This window comes from Cololabis saira, chromosome 9 (genome assembly GCF_033807715.1).
Source record: "Cololabis saira isolate AMF1-May2022 chromosome 9, fColSai1.1, whole genome shotgun sequence".
Lineage (NCBI taxonomy): Eukaryota > Metazoa > Chordata > Actinopteri > Beloniformes > Belonidae > Cololabis > Cololabis saira.
Genome location: NC_084595.1, coordinates 17242089 through 17256763, shown reverse-complemented (window position 1 = coordinate 17256763; position 14675 = coordinate 17242089). Strand labels below are relative to the sequence as shown.

Genomic DNA, 14675 nt, shown 5'->3' with positions numbered 1-14675 from the left:
TCCCCACGGTCGACTAGCACGGCTGGTTTTGCGGCGGCTCTGGAGGTCATAAAGAGGGAAGCCGTCCACAGACGGAGAATATATGAAATATTCGCTCGTACAAATATCAGAGCATCTATTCTTTTATTCATCTATTATTTTATATTTATTTTTAAAGCTGCAGCTACATTTTTACTTATGTTAAAGTTGGAGTAGTTTTTATTTTACTTTTATGCAAATATAGACTTAAATAGGCCTACAGTTCAGTTTAATTTATTTCAAAGTACGCCTATAAATGCACTGCTGTTGTTATATTTAGTGGTTGTTATGGCTAAAATAAATAAATGATGAAAACAATTTTTTTTGTAGAAGTGGGGGCAAAATGGCTCTTTTGATGATAAAGGCAGACACTCCTCTAAACTCTTCAATATAAATGCTCTACGCTCATAATGACAACACAACATCATCATCGCCTCGTGACTCCGGATGTTCTGGATTTTAAATATTTGGTTTTCTAAGAACAAGTTAGTTTGTACTTCATGTGTTTGTTTCCTTTTTCAAGCTCCAGGTTTCAGATCTTTAGCGTCTGTTGTTTATAGCATTTGCTCTGCGAAGAAAGAAAGGGAGTGACCTTTCCAGGCGTCCTTTAATGAGTTTTAAAAGTCCTAAAGTTTCACTCCATCGCTCTCTTCTTCCGTTCTTTGTTCTCTCCACCTTTCCTCTGTCTTTCCTCTCCATGTTTTCTCCCTCCCCCTCCTCTGTTTTCTCTCCCGTCCTCCTTATCAGCTTTCGGCCGGCAGCCTGCGTTCCTTCTTCCTCTCTTTGTCTTTCTCCTGCTCCATTTTCTCATCTCTCTCTCTCTCTCTCTTATTGCTTCTGCCCATCTATGTCTCTCCGTCACTTTGCCTTGCACGTCCAGCTGTTTTCTGCAGTCGACTTTCATTACTTCAAAGCCGAAACGCGACCGCTGACAAACCAAACAGAGTTAATGCTGGGAATAAAAGAGGAGGGATGGGTCACGGCAAATATTTTCATGTGTAGAACTTACACATTTGTTGTTTTTTTTGTGTGTGTAAAAACATAATAAAAATCCTTTAATCGTCTCAGTTAAACCTCAGATTAACAACGTTTCTTCGTGCCGTTCTGTGGAATAAAAAAAAGAAAAGAAAAATGTGGGCAATAAGCTCCCAGAGGAGTAAGATGGTCAGCCTTTGGTGAGTTGATCATCAGCAGGAGCGCCGGCCCTGATTGATGGTCTTTGTGTTAACACAGTGCAGAGGGAAAGACATACAGTAATGTTCTTAGAGAGACAAAAGTAGGACATTTCACAGCGAGAAAGGTTTAATCCGCATGTTGGAAACATTCCCAGACCTCACCGGGAACGTCAACTGTGCAAGTCCATGACAGCACAGTAAGGTTTGTTCGGAAGAGGTTTCCAGGACAAAGTGTCTTCTTTCTCAAAAGAACATGGAAGCAAGACTGAGGTTCTCAAAACTGCGTTTAAACAAACCGCCTCACACCAACTGTCAGGTACGGTGGCGGGGGTGATGATTTGGCCTCGACCTCAAACCTCTGTTACCCCTTTTCCCCCAAACTGGTTCCAGGGCTGGTTCTGGTTCAGTACTGAGTTTGGAACCGGGCTTTCTGTTCCCACTGACAAAGAACTGGCTCTGAGCCAGAAAAACTGGTTCCAAGGTAGCCAACTCTTTGCTGGTCTAGAGCAGGGGTCGGCAACCCGCGGCTCCAGAGCCGCATGCGGCTCTTTAGCGCCGCCCTAGTGGCTCCTGGAGCTTTTTTAAAAATGTTTCACCTTTTTTTTTTTTCTTCTTTTTTTCCTTTTTTCTCTTTTTCTCTTTTTTCCTTTTTTCTCTTTTTTTTTCTTTTTTTTCTTCTTTTTTTCTTTTTTTTCCTTTTTTTTCTCTTTTTTCTTCCTTTTTCCGTTCCTTTTTAATCTCGACACTTTTTTCTGAAATTTTGACTTTTTTCTCGACATTTCAACTTTTTTCTCGAGATTGTACTTCAACATTAATCTCGACATTTCAACTTTTTTCTCGACATTTCAACTTTTTTTCAACATTTCGACTTTTTTCTCAACATTTTGAATTTTTTCTCAACATTTCGACTTTTTCTCGAAGTGCATAATGAAAAAAAAATGTTCCCACAGTTATAACTAATAAAGAAACATGCAGCATGTGTTGCCTTCATCCTAAGGCTTATACAAGACTTTTAATTTTTTGCGACTCCAGACACGTTTGTTTTTTGTGTTTTTGGTCCAATATGGCTCTTTCAACATTTTGGGTTGCCGACCCCTGGTCTAGAGGAAAGAACCGCTTACGTAAGCGGAGGGGTCAGAGTTATTAAGACCAACAGCAATAGCGAGACTGCGAGACGGTGACATTTTCAAATAAGCAACTAATTAATTTGGATGCAGCAAAGCAGCAGTGGTCTGAGGAGGAGACAACCTGTCTTTTATTGACATGGTCCACGGTGGGTGCGACGTGGAGCAAGTCAGTATTAGAGCAAATATGTTGTTGTTGGTTCAACTTCTGCGCTAATCCAAAGCGTAACTAACGTTGGCAGTGGCGTAATGATGTGGCTCCCCTTAGCAACCGAGCTTTGGAAAAGTAAAATCAGTTCTCAGCTGGTTCGCAAGTTGAACGAGTTGTGAACCAGCACCAGCTCTGGCCCAGAACCAGCTCTGGAACCAGTTTGGTGGAAAAGGGGTATGAAAAGGGGCTTTTCAACCAACTTGAAATCAGTGCTAGTTCCTGGTACTGGTTCTGGAGCCAGTTCCAAACTGGCTCTACAAAGAACTTGCTTGCTTTCCCCTCTGGCCAGAGAGCAGCCGAGAGACGAGACCCTACGTCAACAAAGCGGGAAATCCCTCAGAACAACAACAAGTCGGTCGTGTCTGAGGTTCTTTAGCTTGTTTGTGATCTTGTTCCACGCTACGTTGGATCCTTGCCAGCGGCGAGTATTGGTTCTGTCCTGGTCGCCCCTTCAAGCCGAAGAACAAGGAGACGATCATTTCCACTTCTGCTTCAGTTTAGGTTCCACCGTTCTGCTCTTTGCTGCTAAACTCTGAGAAGTTGTTTAAATAAGCCGGTTGCTCTGGTTACAGTCGTCACCGTCCTGCCGTGACGCACCGGTTCTCGCATCTGGTCTAACGGGGTTTTTGGGCCTGGATCTGTCACCGGGTGAGTTCTGGTGCTGCTCTGGTGCTGCTCTGGTGGAAAAGCACTATTTAACAGGTAAAGTTTGGCACCAAACAGAACAATGATCCCAAACATCTTGGTTCTGGAAAGACTGAGGAGGGAAGTTTCAGAGAGATGCGTCCAAAAACCCCCATGAACTAAAGCCATGTTGTTCAGAACCAAAAACTCCTCCACAACCGGACTCTGATAAACTCTGGGATACGTGTCCTTCATAGCAAGATTAATCGTTCTCAGATAAACTTTTGTTCAATAATTCCACAGAAAAGGAAATAAAAAAGGTTAATGTTGTTTATCTGGGGTTATGTTTGTCACTACAATCACATGATTTTAATATGTTTATACAAAAACGGGGGAACTAGGGGTGTGTGTGTGTGTGTGTGTGTGTGTGTGTGTGTGTGTGTGTGTGTGTGTGTGTGTGTGTGTGTGTGTGTGTGTGTGTGTTACATAACTTGTGTGAGTGGGCTGCTGTTTGTGTCCAGTATTTATAAACTGCTCTGTTTCCTCGGCAATAACATTGTGAAATCACACAGACACACACACACACACACACACACACACACACACACACACTCTCATATGCACACACACACACACACACACACACACACACACACACACACACACACACACACACACACACACACACACACACAGCTGTATAGGTCGGAGACGGTTGACCTTCTACAGATGAGACGAGGATGTTTGTTTTCATAGCAGCAGATATCAGAATATTTGTGGGTCGTGACATGGGCTGCGTTTCTGTCCGCGCATCTTTAAACTCCTGTTGAACTTCGGTGTGGAGAGGTCCGAGCGTTGCTTCATCGGCAGGACGTTATCATCTCACAGCGGCCCAGTGACTGAATGTTCGAAGAACGCTGTGTCAGCTTTAGATGGGGGTTACAGGACAGTCAGCACCTTCTGACGGTGGTTTCTGCACCGCGGTGCATCGTGGTCCACGCAGGTTAACAAATAAAATTGAATTAAATTGGACTAAGTCAAGTTTTGTCACCATTCGGGGAAATTAACTCACTTTGATCATTATTCAGTGTTAAAACAATATAAGTCAACAAAGTAAATAATTCATTTCTGTTGATGGACAGAGAAGTTGTTGTTTTTTTTTGTTAAATTTTGGTGCAAAACTATCTTTTCTCAATTGTATTGAAAAAACATGACAACGTGGCTCTCTGAAGGGTTTTCAGCAGCAGGTTTCTTACGTGCACTGATCCGAAAACGTCCCAGTAAACCCGAACCTCCAGAGACTCTTCCTTCAGTGTTTCCTGAAAATTTCAAACCCTCTCAAGTTGCTGTATGACGCTCGTCTTTTACCTGCCTCATTTTAGATTCTCATGACTTCAGATTTCAACTGTACAGAAGAAAAAATAAAAATTCTGAGAAAAACATCAGAATTCTGACTTTTTTTGTTGTTTAATGAAAAAAAATTCTGCCTAAAATTTGTTTTGTTTTTAGGCCTCTGTAAAAAGTCAGAATTCTGAGAAAAAAAGATTTTTTTTTTCATTTCTAAAAAAAAAGTCTGAATTTTGACTATTTTTAGAAACAGAAAAAAAATCCTCTAAATTTTTTTGTTTTGTTTTTAAAGTCAGAATTCTGAGATTAACATCAGAATTATCACTTTTTTCTCAGAATTCTTCTTTTTTCTGCAGTGGTCCTAATCCTTCTCTGTAAAATTGATCTCCAGAAAATCTTATTATCTTCTCTGAGCAACAAAGACTGAGAATGACAAGGAGGCGGCACTTCCTGAAAACCAACAGATGTAACTCTGGTGTTTACTGATTGGTTGGTTTCCTGGAGCCTTCCCAGTGGGCGGGGCTTAATGGTCATGAACCAACATCAGGTATATATATACCGGATGTTCGGGGTCAGACAGGTTCCTTACAAAGCATGTTGATATGTTTTAGACCTCACATCCACAGAAAAACAACCTCATGATCGTGTCACCAAACTTATTTTTATTCCACAGTTGCTCATTTTTAAAGCTTTTTTCTTAAAAATGTGAGATTCTGCAGCTGAGGTCACTGTACCCACCATGCTCGCACTAAAATGCACAAACTCACACTCTAGATGATGATGATGATGATGATGATGATGATAATATTTCCCCCCTCTCTCTCAGAGATGTAGCGTGCGTGCTGGTGAGATCGGTGGACCATCATGCACCTCTTCCCGCTGCTGCTGATCCTTCAAGCTACAGCAGCTATCGGACAGATTGACCCAGGTACGATTACACTGAAGGGACTGAAGGGATGAAATTAGAAGTCAGAAAAGCAAACGAAGCAAAACCGTAACTGTTTTCAGGGCGCTGCCGTTACCCCTTGGGCATGGAGGATGGACGGATCAAGAATGAAGACATCTCAGCATCCAGTCAATGGTACGAGACCACGGGACCGCAGTACGCCAGGTCAGTACGGTGATCTCCGTTACCCGCTTTGGATCAAAGTCCTCTGAAGCAACGAGCCAGTCAGACCCGTTTACCTCTCAAGTATTTGAACGGACTGGTTCAGATGTGTTTACTTTAGTGAGGAACAAAAGGTCCGGGTCGCCGTATGGCTCCTCTCACACCCCCCACTCCCTCTGCTGCCTCGCCTGACCTTCAAATAAAAGCTAGTACTGCAAAACTTACAGAGGCGATGTAGGACACTTTTACTTGTACTAAACTGCGTTGTATCTGCATCTGTTACCAGGAAATTCTGGTTAAAGTTAACCATGTTGTTGGTTTGTATGTTTGCAGGTTGAATCGTGAGGAAGGAGACGGCGCCTGGTGTCCCAAAGGACAGCTGGAACCTTCAGACAGGCAGTACCTGCAGGTCCGTCCATGCTTAGAGCTTTACAGGAATAAAATAACCCTCTCCGGCAGGTTGTTAACCATTCAACGGTGTCAATGTTTAATAGGAGCTGCAGGAAGAAAACAGGAGACAGTTTCAGGGTATAATGTCTGTTACAACTTTTTCTGCAGGCTTTCAGAGCAACGAAGAACAATTTGATTTTATACATTATGGTGAAGATTTTTATTTTTTTTTATATTAAGACTTTATTAGTTTTCAACATCATCATAAGAGGACTGACAGATCCACAATATACATATCATACACGCCTCCCAGTGTTTCACACACACACAAAATTACGGGAAGAAGAGCATTAACACAAATAATAATAATAAAAAACACAAACAGAAGGAACAGAAAGAAAAGTAAATAAATACATAAAAAAGGGAGGGGGGGTACAGTACAGTGATGTAATATGCTTTCTTTGATTGTACATGGCATTTAACATGGTTCTATTACACAAGGTAGCAGGTAGCATGTAGGAGAGGTTATCAATATTACAAGATCATATTGGTGTAATGCTTGTTTTTGTCCATAAATGTCCGTACAGTGTCCCAATGTCCTTGAATGCCTTGGTCAAGGTCTAAGAGCAGATTGGTGGCACGTTCCATGTTTAAAATATCCAAGTAGTCTTTAAGCCATTCAGATAGAGCAAAGCATGTGGGTTGTGTAGCCTCCAGTTCATGAGGAGGATTCTCTTTGCAGAGAGGAAGCCAAGGTTCATAAGATAATGTGTAGAGTTAGATCTAACATGTTTAGGTATCTGTCCAGGAAGGCATCCAATAGGACAGATAGGTACTTGAACCTCAAGCATGTCAGTTAGGACCTTTGTTATACCGAGCCAGAATGACAGTCCCATAGGAGATGTAACAAGGATCCATGCCCCCCACAGTTATGCCAACATTGGTTGACAGCTCTTTATTTATTTTGGGGTCATATAGGCTATGCATAATATCTTGAATTGTATGATCCTGTATCGGACATTGTGACGAGTTACTATTAATTACCGTAATAACAGAGCTGAAGGAAGGAAGTCTGTGTGTAACTGCAAGTATCTCCATCTCGGTATCGGTAGCAGAAGAACTGATTACAGTCTGGATGCTGCTTTTCTTTTTTGTCCTTGAAGACACGGTGCTCCACATCCTCCTTAAACAGATCTTGAGTTCAGTTTGGTCATGTTTTCACTGAGCGACGGTCCCGTCGACGTCGGCTGTGGTCGGGGTCGAGCCGAAGCGTCAGGGTTGTATTGTGAAGTGGAGCTTGTACAACCTTCATTTTGGTTGTGTTGCAGGTCTGCAAGTATGAAATTAAGTTGACAAGAAAAAAAGGATGAAAGATGTTGGGTTTATAGTGTCCAATAAGCCCTTTCCTGTTTCATGGGTGTTGACAGTTTTTTTTCGTTTTTTTTAATAATATTTTTATTAGGGGGTAAGGCACAGTAGAACAGGAATTAGTGACACCATAAGAAATACTCTTTATGGGTTCAGAAAAAGAGATACGGTCTACCTCCTAGGATGTTTTTCTAAATTGATGGACAAAACATTACCGGTACACAATTCAACAAAAATAATATCAATAATAATGATAAATAAATAACTGAAAAATCTATAAGGTAATAATTAAGTATTAAAGTTACACAGTATAAATTAATAAATAAATAAATGAATGAATAAAAAACAAAAAAAAGAAAAACAGAATAAGTAAATCAATAAATAGAAAAGAAGAAGAAAGAGAGAGGGGCGTCCGTCAATCAGGGGGCAGGGACTGGTGAGAGTGGAGAAGAAAGGGAAGCCACTTATTATAACATTTATTAGAGCTTCCTTTCACTGAATATCTGATCTTTTCTAGCTTCACCGAGTGCTAGAGGAGCCTTAGTCGACTTCCAGTGGAGAAGAAGTGTTGGGGTGTTGACAGTTTGACGGGAACCTGTTGGTTGTTGTTCAGGTGGACCTGGGCAGACTCACCTTCCTGACGCTGGTCGGGACTCAGGGACGCTACGCCGGCAGCCTGGGGAAGGAGTTCGCCCGAGCGTACCGCCTCAACTACAGCCGAGACGGCCAGCAGTGGAAGTCGTGGAGGAACCGGCAGGAAAATGAGGCGAGTGACCCCCCCCAATAAATTAGTCAAAACAAAGCAGCGGTGGACTGGAGGCAGGAAGACGGTCCAGTCTGCAGAAAACCTGGAGAGGAAACGTATGACGGAATGATGGAGGGATGAATGAGAGGAAAAAAGAACATGATTTTATTTCCCTCTTCTTTCTCACTCTGAGTGCTTCTGGTCATTCTCAGTCGTATCGAAAGGAAACGACACTCACCAACCAGCTTCCTGTTTGCGTTTGAGCTCTCTGGTGACTATGGCAACCCTGCTGGGAAACGGTTGAACACCAGAATCATCCTTTTAGTCAAAGACCTTTACAGTTAAACTTAGTCGTTTCCAGATGTTTGCAGCTGGGGATTTAAAAAACATGCTAAAAATCTGTCTGAGAGAGAAGAAAAGTTATTTAGGGAGAATCGGACTCGATTTTTTAAAGTTAAACATATGTGCATGAAGGTAAACGTCAGCTAACACGACTGTTTCACCAACGTACATGTTTTGTCGCTCCACACTCTCACATCTCTCCCCATCCCAAACGTATCATACTGTAGGTACAAAATGACCGTATAACAACATGCCATTTAACTTGACAACCTTTATTAATAATAACAAATGTACTCTAAGTATAGATACAGTTTGACTATATGAGTCAAATAAAAATGTTAAAAAGTTCAACCTGAAATTAATAAATATTAAATTGAAAACTTCAACCTGAAATAAAAAAATATTGAATTAAAAAAAATCAATCTGAAATAATAAATAAAGATTAAATAAAAAACTGTTAAAACTGAAATAAAAAAACAAATAGCGATCAATTAATCATCAAAAGAAAATTACCTCCACCACCTCAGTCCCACAAAAACCTGAATGCAGATCTGAAATCAGAACTAAACATGCACGTGTGCCATTTATAGATGCACACATCTCTATTTTCTGGATGCAAAGTCATCAATGAGGTTGTGATGTCGTTTGAACGACATGTTGAAATCTCTCCCTTCTGCAGCTCTGCCAGGGCTGCACGCGCCCCTCTCTGATTGGTCAGAGGTCGAGTGCCGCACTTAGATTACAGGTCTCTTTTCCCTCCTCCGCCTCACAGTAGCGCATATGCGCATCTATTGCGCACATGCTTACGCGCCTCCGTCATACAGATAAGCATCCAACCAAACCTTGTGGTGACTACTAGTTAAAAATATAAAGTTTTAGCACAAAAGCCCTTAGATCTGGCTTTGGGGAGCACTTGAGGATGAGAGATACGGGATTAAGAGAACATTTCCAGAAAATCCATGTTTCAGGAATGTGGATATAAAGTTCCTGTCAGGTAAAAAAATAGTTCACATCATGACTCAGACGAAGCGTTTATTGACCAATATTGATGACTGACAGCAGCTGGTCTCATCTGTGCTCCTCTTATCTGCATGCAGGTGATTCCAGGCAACGACAACACCTACGCGATCGTCTACCGGGACCTTCATCCTCCCCTCATCGCCCGCTACGTCCGCCTGATGCCGGTCACCAAACCGTCCACCACCGTCTGCATGAGGGTGGAGCTGTACGGCTGTCCGTGGGACGGTAGGTTCAGTCCATGAAGAACAGCTTTACTTACATATACCGTATTTTCCGCACTATAAGGCGCACCGCATTATAAGGCGCACCTACAATGAATGACGTATTTTAAAACTTTTTCCATATATAAGGTGCACCGCATTATAAGGCGCTACAGTAGAGGCTGTGGTTACGTTATGCATCCATTAGACCAAGGGTCGGCTCTTTCATCCTTATACTGTGGCTCTGAGTGGCTTGGGAAAATAAATTACAAAAAAAAAACTAAGTATTTAATTGAAGTGTATTTTATTTGTGTTAGTTCTTTAATATTTTAGTTCTAAATTGGAAGATTATTGTGATCTTGACATATTAGAATAAATATATTTTATTGTTTTTCGTCGCTCAAAATAAACGTCATCCATTCGTCGCGACTTTCAACCCCAGCAAGGCCAAGTATGGAGAAATGTAAGGTACATTCAATGATGCCTGGGCAGATTCATTTGCATTTACCTCTGATGAGAATGGAGGATTTGGAACTGCTCGAAGTCGTTGGAGTTATTTCTGCACTTTCCCATCTTGACTGGATGTGCAGGGGAACCAATGAGGTCTTTGGAATCCGCCCACTGAGTTTGACGAGTGAAACTGACAGTTTTACATTTACATTTCATGATTAAGCAACACGAAATCATGAATTAAATGTGTCATTAATTAATTAAATCCAGTTTTACATTTCATGATTCACACGCAACACGAAATCATGTCATTAATTAATTAAATGCTGAGATAATAAATATATATTTTTACTTAAAATGAATTGTATTTTAATTAATTAATGACATATTTAATTCTAATTTTAATAAATTAATGACACATTTAATTAATTAATGATATATTTCATTCCCATTTTAATTAATTAATTATGTATTTATTTATTTAATTTTGGCACAAAAAATCCTCCATAAGTGGCCTACCAGTATGCCTAATTTGTGAAGAAAAACTGTCTAACAATAAAGGGTCAAATGTCGCAAGACATTTCAACCATACACACAGAGCCTTTGCTGAAAAATATCCTGATATATAAGGCGAACCGGATTATAAGGCGCATGGTCAGCTTTTGAAAAAATTGAAGGCTTTTAGGTGCGCCTTATAGTGCGGAAAATACGGTAGGTTTAAATCTAGCCCTCCAGTTCTGCTTAAACGTGGCGTCTAACCCGTCTTCTGCTCCCGCAGACGGCCTGATATCCTACAGCACGCCGGAGGGTCAGAACATGGTGCTGCCCGGCTATCCCGCCGCCAGCCTCAACGACTCCACGTATGACGGGGAGCGTGAACGGAGGCCAGTCTCTCCGACTCTCGCTTCATTCTTTACGCCGCCTTCGCCGGCTCTCCGTGGCTCACAGCCGTCTCTCGCCCGACAGGAAGCTGGTGCGTGGCCTGGGCCAGCTGACGGACGGAGAGACGGGCCAGGACGACTTCCTGATCACCCACCAGAAGAAGACGTGGCCGGGATACGACTACCTGGGCTGGAGGAACGACTCGATGGGAACTCAGGGATACGTGGAGATGGAGTTTGTGTTCGACAGGCAGAGGAACTTCACCTCCATGAAGGTTTTTCTTCTTTCTGCTTTTCATTCATCAAACCTCGCCAGTCTTTTCCTTTTTTACGCTTCAATCCAGATAGTTTAGTTCTCCTACAATAAGTGGCCATAGTCTTTTCTAATTGACCTCTGACACCAGGACTACAGATCAATCTTTGCAAATTTGCAAAATGGATTAACTGGAGTGAATCGTTTTAGTTTTTCTTTTCTTCTCTACAACTAAATCGCCCTCTTCCTGTATTTGTGGCTTAAACTGGAGAATTTGCAGAACACGTAGGCTGGTTTAAGTCTTATTAAAGGTTTATATGCAGCGATTAGCTCAACTAGAGCTTCGTTATTTGGATTTTTTACTCTGACTTTTGAGAAATTTGCTCCATAACGTGCATCTTGAATCTAGGTGGAAACTACGATGTCGGTTGTGACTAAAGTAAACATGGAAAGATACGTTCAAACGCTCCTCCGTAACCTCGGCCGGGTCCATTCCAGAGATACTGAAGCATCTTTTTGTGAGCAATAACTAACAGAAAAAAGAATATCAGATGAAAAAGGAGGCTGCAGTTTATGCATTAGTAGTTAATATGACGCTGAACATCAATCTCATTAACTCAGTCTCACTCTTTTTTTTTCTCAACTTTATGTTTATTGAGCAACATTTTCTTATATCACTCATGTTCCAGATGTTACACAATCTCTTTTTTTTATTTTATATTCTATTTAAAAAAAGAAAAGGAAATGATAGCAGCAATACTAAAAACTGACTCCCTGACTCCCATCTCATCACCAGTAAGTCACCTGACGTGTAAATTGGTCAGATATAGATTTTTCCCATCTGCCTATCACCGTTTTTCCACCACCACTTCAAACAAAGGTGCCCATCGGTCTGTAAATTGTACATTTTGCAGTCTCAATATAAATGTTATTTTTTCCATTGTATAAATTCCTTTAACTACTGACTGAAATGTGTCTGATGTTGGGGAGTCTTTTTTTAAGCCAGTTCAGGGTCATTGCCTTCTTGGCTGCTGCCAACAATATATGCAGCAGGTAGATCTTTTTCCTGTTCATTCCTTCTTCAGGAATGACCCCAAGGATGGCCATTAGTGGATCTAGTCTCACTCTTTTTTAATAGTTTCTTGATGAATAAATGCAAATGGTTCATATACATATAAATAATGTGGGGTTATACTAAGTATTCCCATGATTTGATCACTTCCAGATCTGCCTTTAGCAGCGATAATTTGACCAAATCAGTCTCTAACATAGCTGCCAATTATAAAAGCAAGTTTTAACTACCGTATTGTCCCGAATATAAGACTGTTTTTTGCATTGAAATAAGACTGAGAAAGTGGGGGTCGTCTTACATTCAGAGTCTAGACATTATACCCATTTACAACGCTAGATGGCGCCAGATATCTTTAAAGTGAATGCCGAAATTAACTCCCCAGGCCAAAGCCAACCCCTGTCACCAAGAAGAAAAATAAAAATAGCAGTAGCATGAAGAAGAAAAATAAAAGAAAGCGGTAAGAAAGAAAAGAGAAGAAAATAACAGAAGAGATAACAGAAAAGGAGAAACGTAGCGACAATCTGGAGAAAAGTGGGTCGAAGAAGTTATGATGCAAATTTCAAGATCATGATTTGAATGAGGCAAAATAACATGCTTTTCTCTCAAATATATTGTTATAATCATTTGTTTCAGATGTACTGTAATTATTTTCTGTATAAAAATTTAATTTGGTGTTTAAAAAGTATTTTTTCAAATTTGAGTCTTGAAAAAGGGGGTCGTCTTACAATCAGGGTCGTCTTATATTCGGGCCAATACGGTAGAAAAACTAAACAAAACTGGAGGGTTTTCACCAATTGTTCAATAATAAGATGCGTTGATGAACTCCTCTAATCTCTTCACTCCAGGTTTACAGCAACAACATGTTCTCCCGCGACGTGAAGATCTTCTCCTCCGTGTCGTGTTGGTTTAAGCCCCGCTTGAGCTGGGAGCTGGAGCCGGTGGTGTTCAAGACGGTGCTGGACGACCGGAACCCCAGCGCCCGCTACGTCACCGTGCCCCTCAACCGCCGCACCGCCAAGTCCCTCCGCTGCCACTTCTACTTCGCCGACCTCTGGATGATGTTCAGCGAGATCTGCTTCCAGTCAGGTGAGACGCCGCGGAGACGCAGGTCCCACTAAAATCTGCTTTTGAGGAAAAGTTCAACAGCGTTCTGTCGTATTGATCAGCAGAAGACACGACGACGGTGATGACAGGAGTGGTGACCTCCACCTTGGGCTACGAGGACGTCACCATGACAACCACACTAATGACATACAACAGTAAGATACACCAGCCTTGTCTGGTCCCTTGAGAGCTTTTGCAGGAAACTGTTATCTGACAGTTTTCCTGCAAAGTTTGAGTCTCGAGTCATTTATCGGACGCCGTCGTCAGACCTTTAATGTTCCTTCGTGCTCTGCAGCCGCCGTCCCGTCTGCCAACTCCACGTCCGAGGAGGGGAACACGCCCGTCCTGATCGGCTGCCTCGTGACCATCATCCTTCTGCTGGTCGTCATCATCTTCCTCATCCTCTGGTGCCAGTGCGTCCGCAAGGTGTTGGAGAAGGTGAGAGGCCTCTCGTCTGGCCCCGGCGAGGTTCGGGGGGCCGAGTCGCCGAGTCGGTGGTTTCCTCCACAGCTGGCGGTCGGAGAGCAGAAATCTGGAGCCAACGTGCCCACATGTGTCTAACTTTTGGAAATACCCACGCTGACCTTGAGACGTGTCATCAGGGGACACAACATCCCTTTATTGCTGTGGCTGTTGTCATGACGACACCGGGACAAGGAACTCACTGTATTTTAGATACTAAAGGAGCCATCTAATGTTTTTAGTTTTTACGCTCAAAACATCTGGAATTGACTTTCAGTGGGTGTTGGAGGAGTTGAAAATGTTGATGTGTGTGTGTGTATATATATACTTTTATATACAGTATAGACCAAAGGTTTGGACACACATTCTCATAGATACTGTATATATATATTTATATATATATATAACATGAGCTTAAAATCGCTTTATTTTATTCAAGTAGTCTTGTATATCGGATGTTTTATCACTTTTATTGTCTATAATGATTTTATCATTGACATTATTCTTTAAATAACAATTTTTTTGAATGTTCCTGTTTTCTGCTGTTGAAAGAGTTTGATGGATTTCTGGATGGATTTCTGTCCCCATCAGGCTCCACGTCGAATCCTTGACGAAGAGGTGACGGTTCGGTTGTCGTCCTGCAGCGACACCATCATCCTGCAGACCCCACCTGTGCCCCCTCGCTCTGGACACGCCCCCAGAGGTGAGGGATGGTCCTCCTGAAGTCAGTTACCCCTCTGCTTGGTCTCGTTGCTGGTGAGGCCAAAGGTCGTGGCTGTGG

At 41.9% G+C, this 14675-nt stretch overlaps 1 protein-coding gene across 2 annotated transcripts in view; it reads left to right on the top strand.

Annotated features, from left to right (window-relative positions):
- Positions 1–14675, top strand: part of ddr2l (discoidin domain receptor family, member 2, like) — a 51340-nt gene that overhangs the window by 24077 nt on the left and 12588 nt on the right. Inside the window, exons 2-12 of one of the 2 annotated variants that reach the window (XM_061730620.1) lie at positions 5326–5427; positions 5508–5610; positions 5941–6016; positions 7979–8131; positions 9550–9697; positions 10901–11006; positions 11089–11278; positions 13174–13414; positions 13495–13587; positions 13728–13870; positions 14486–14597. In XM_061730620.1, the coding sequence (XP_061586604.1) occupies positions 5364–5427; positions 5508–5610; positions 5941–6016; positions 7979–8131; positions 9550–9697; positions 10901–11006; positions 11089–11278; positions 13174–13414; positions 13495–13587; positions 13728–13870; positions 14486–14597 (1429 nt within the window). In that variant the 5' untranslated portion in view covers positions 5326–5363. The remainder of the gene's footprint in view (positions 1–5325; positions 5428–5507; positions 5611–5940; positions 6017–7978; positions 8132–9549; positions 9698–10900; positions 11007–11088; positions 11279–13173; positions 13415–13494; positions 13588–13727; positions 13871–14485; positions 14598–14675) is intronic. The other variant, XM_061730621.1, reaches the window with a different exon arrangement.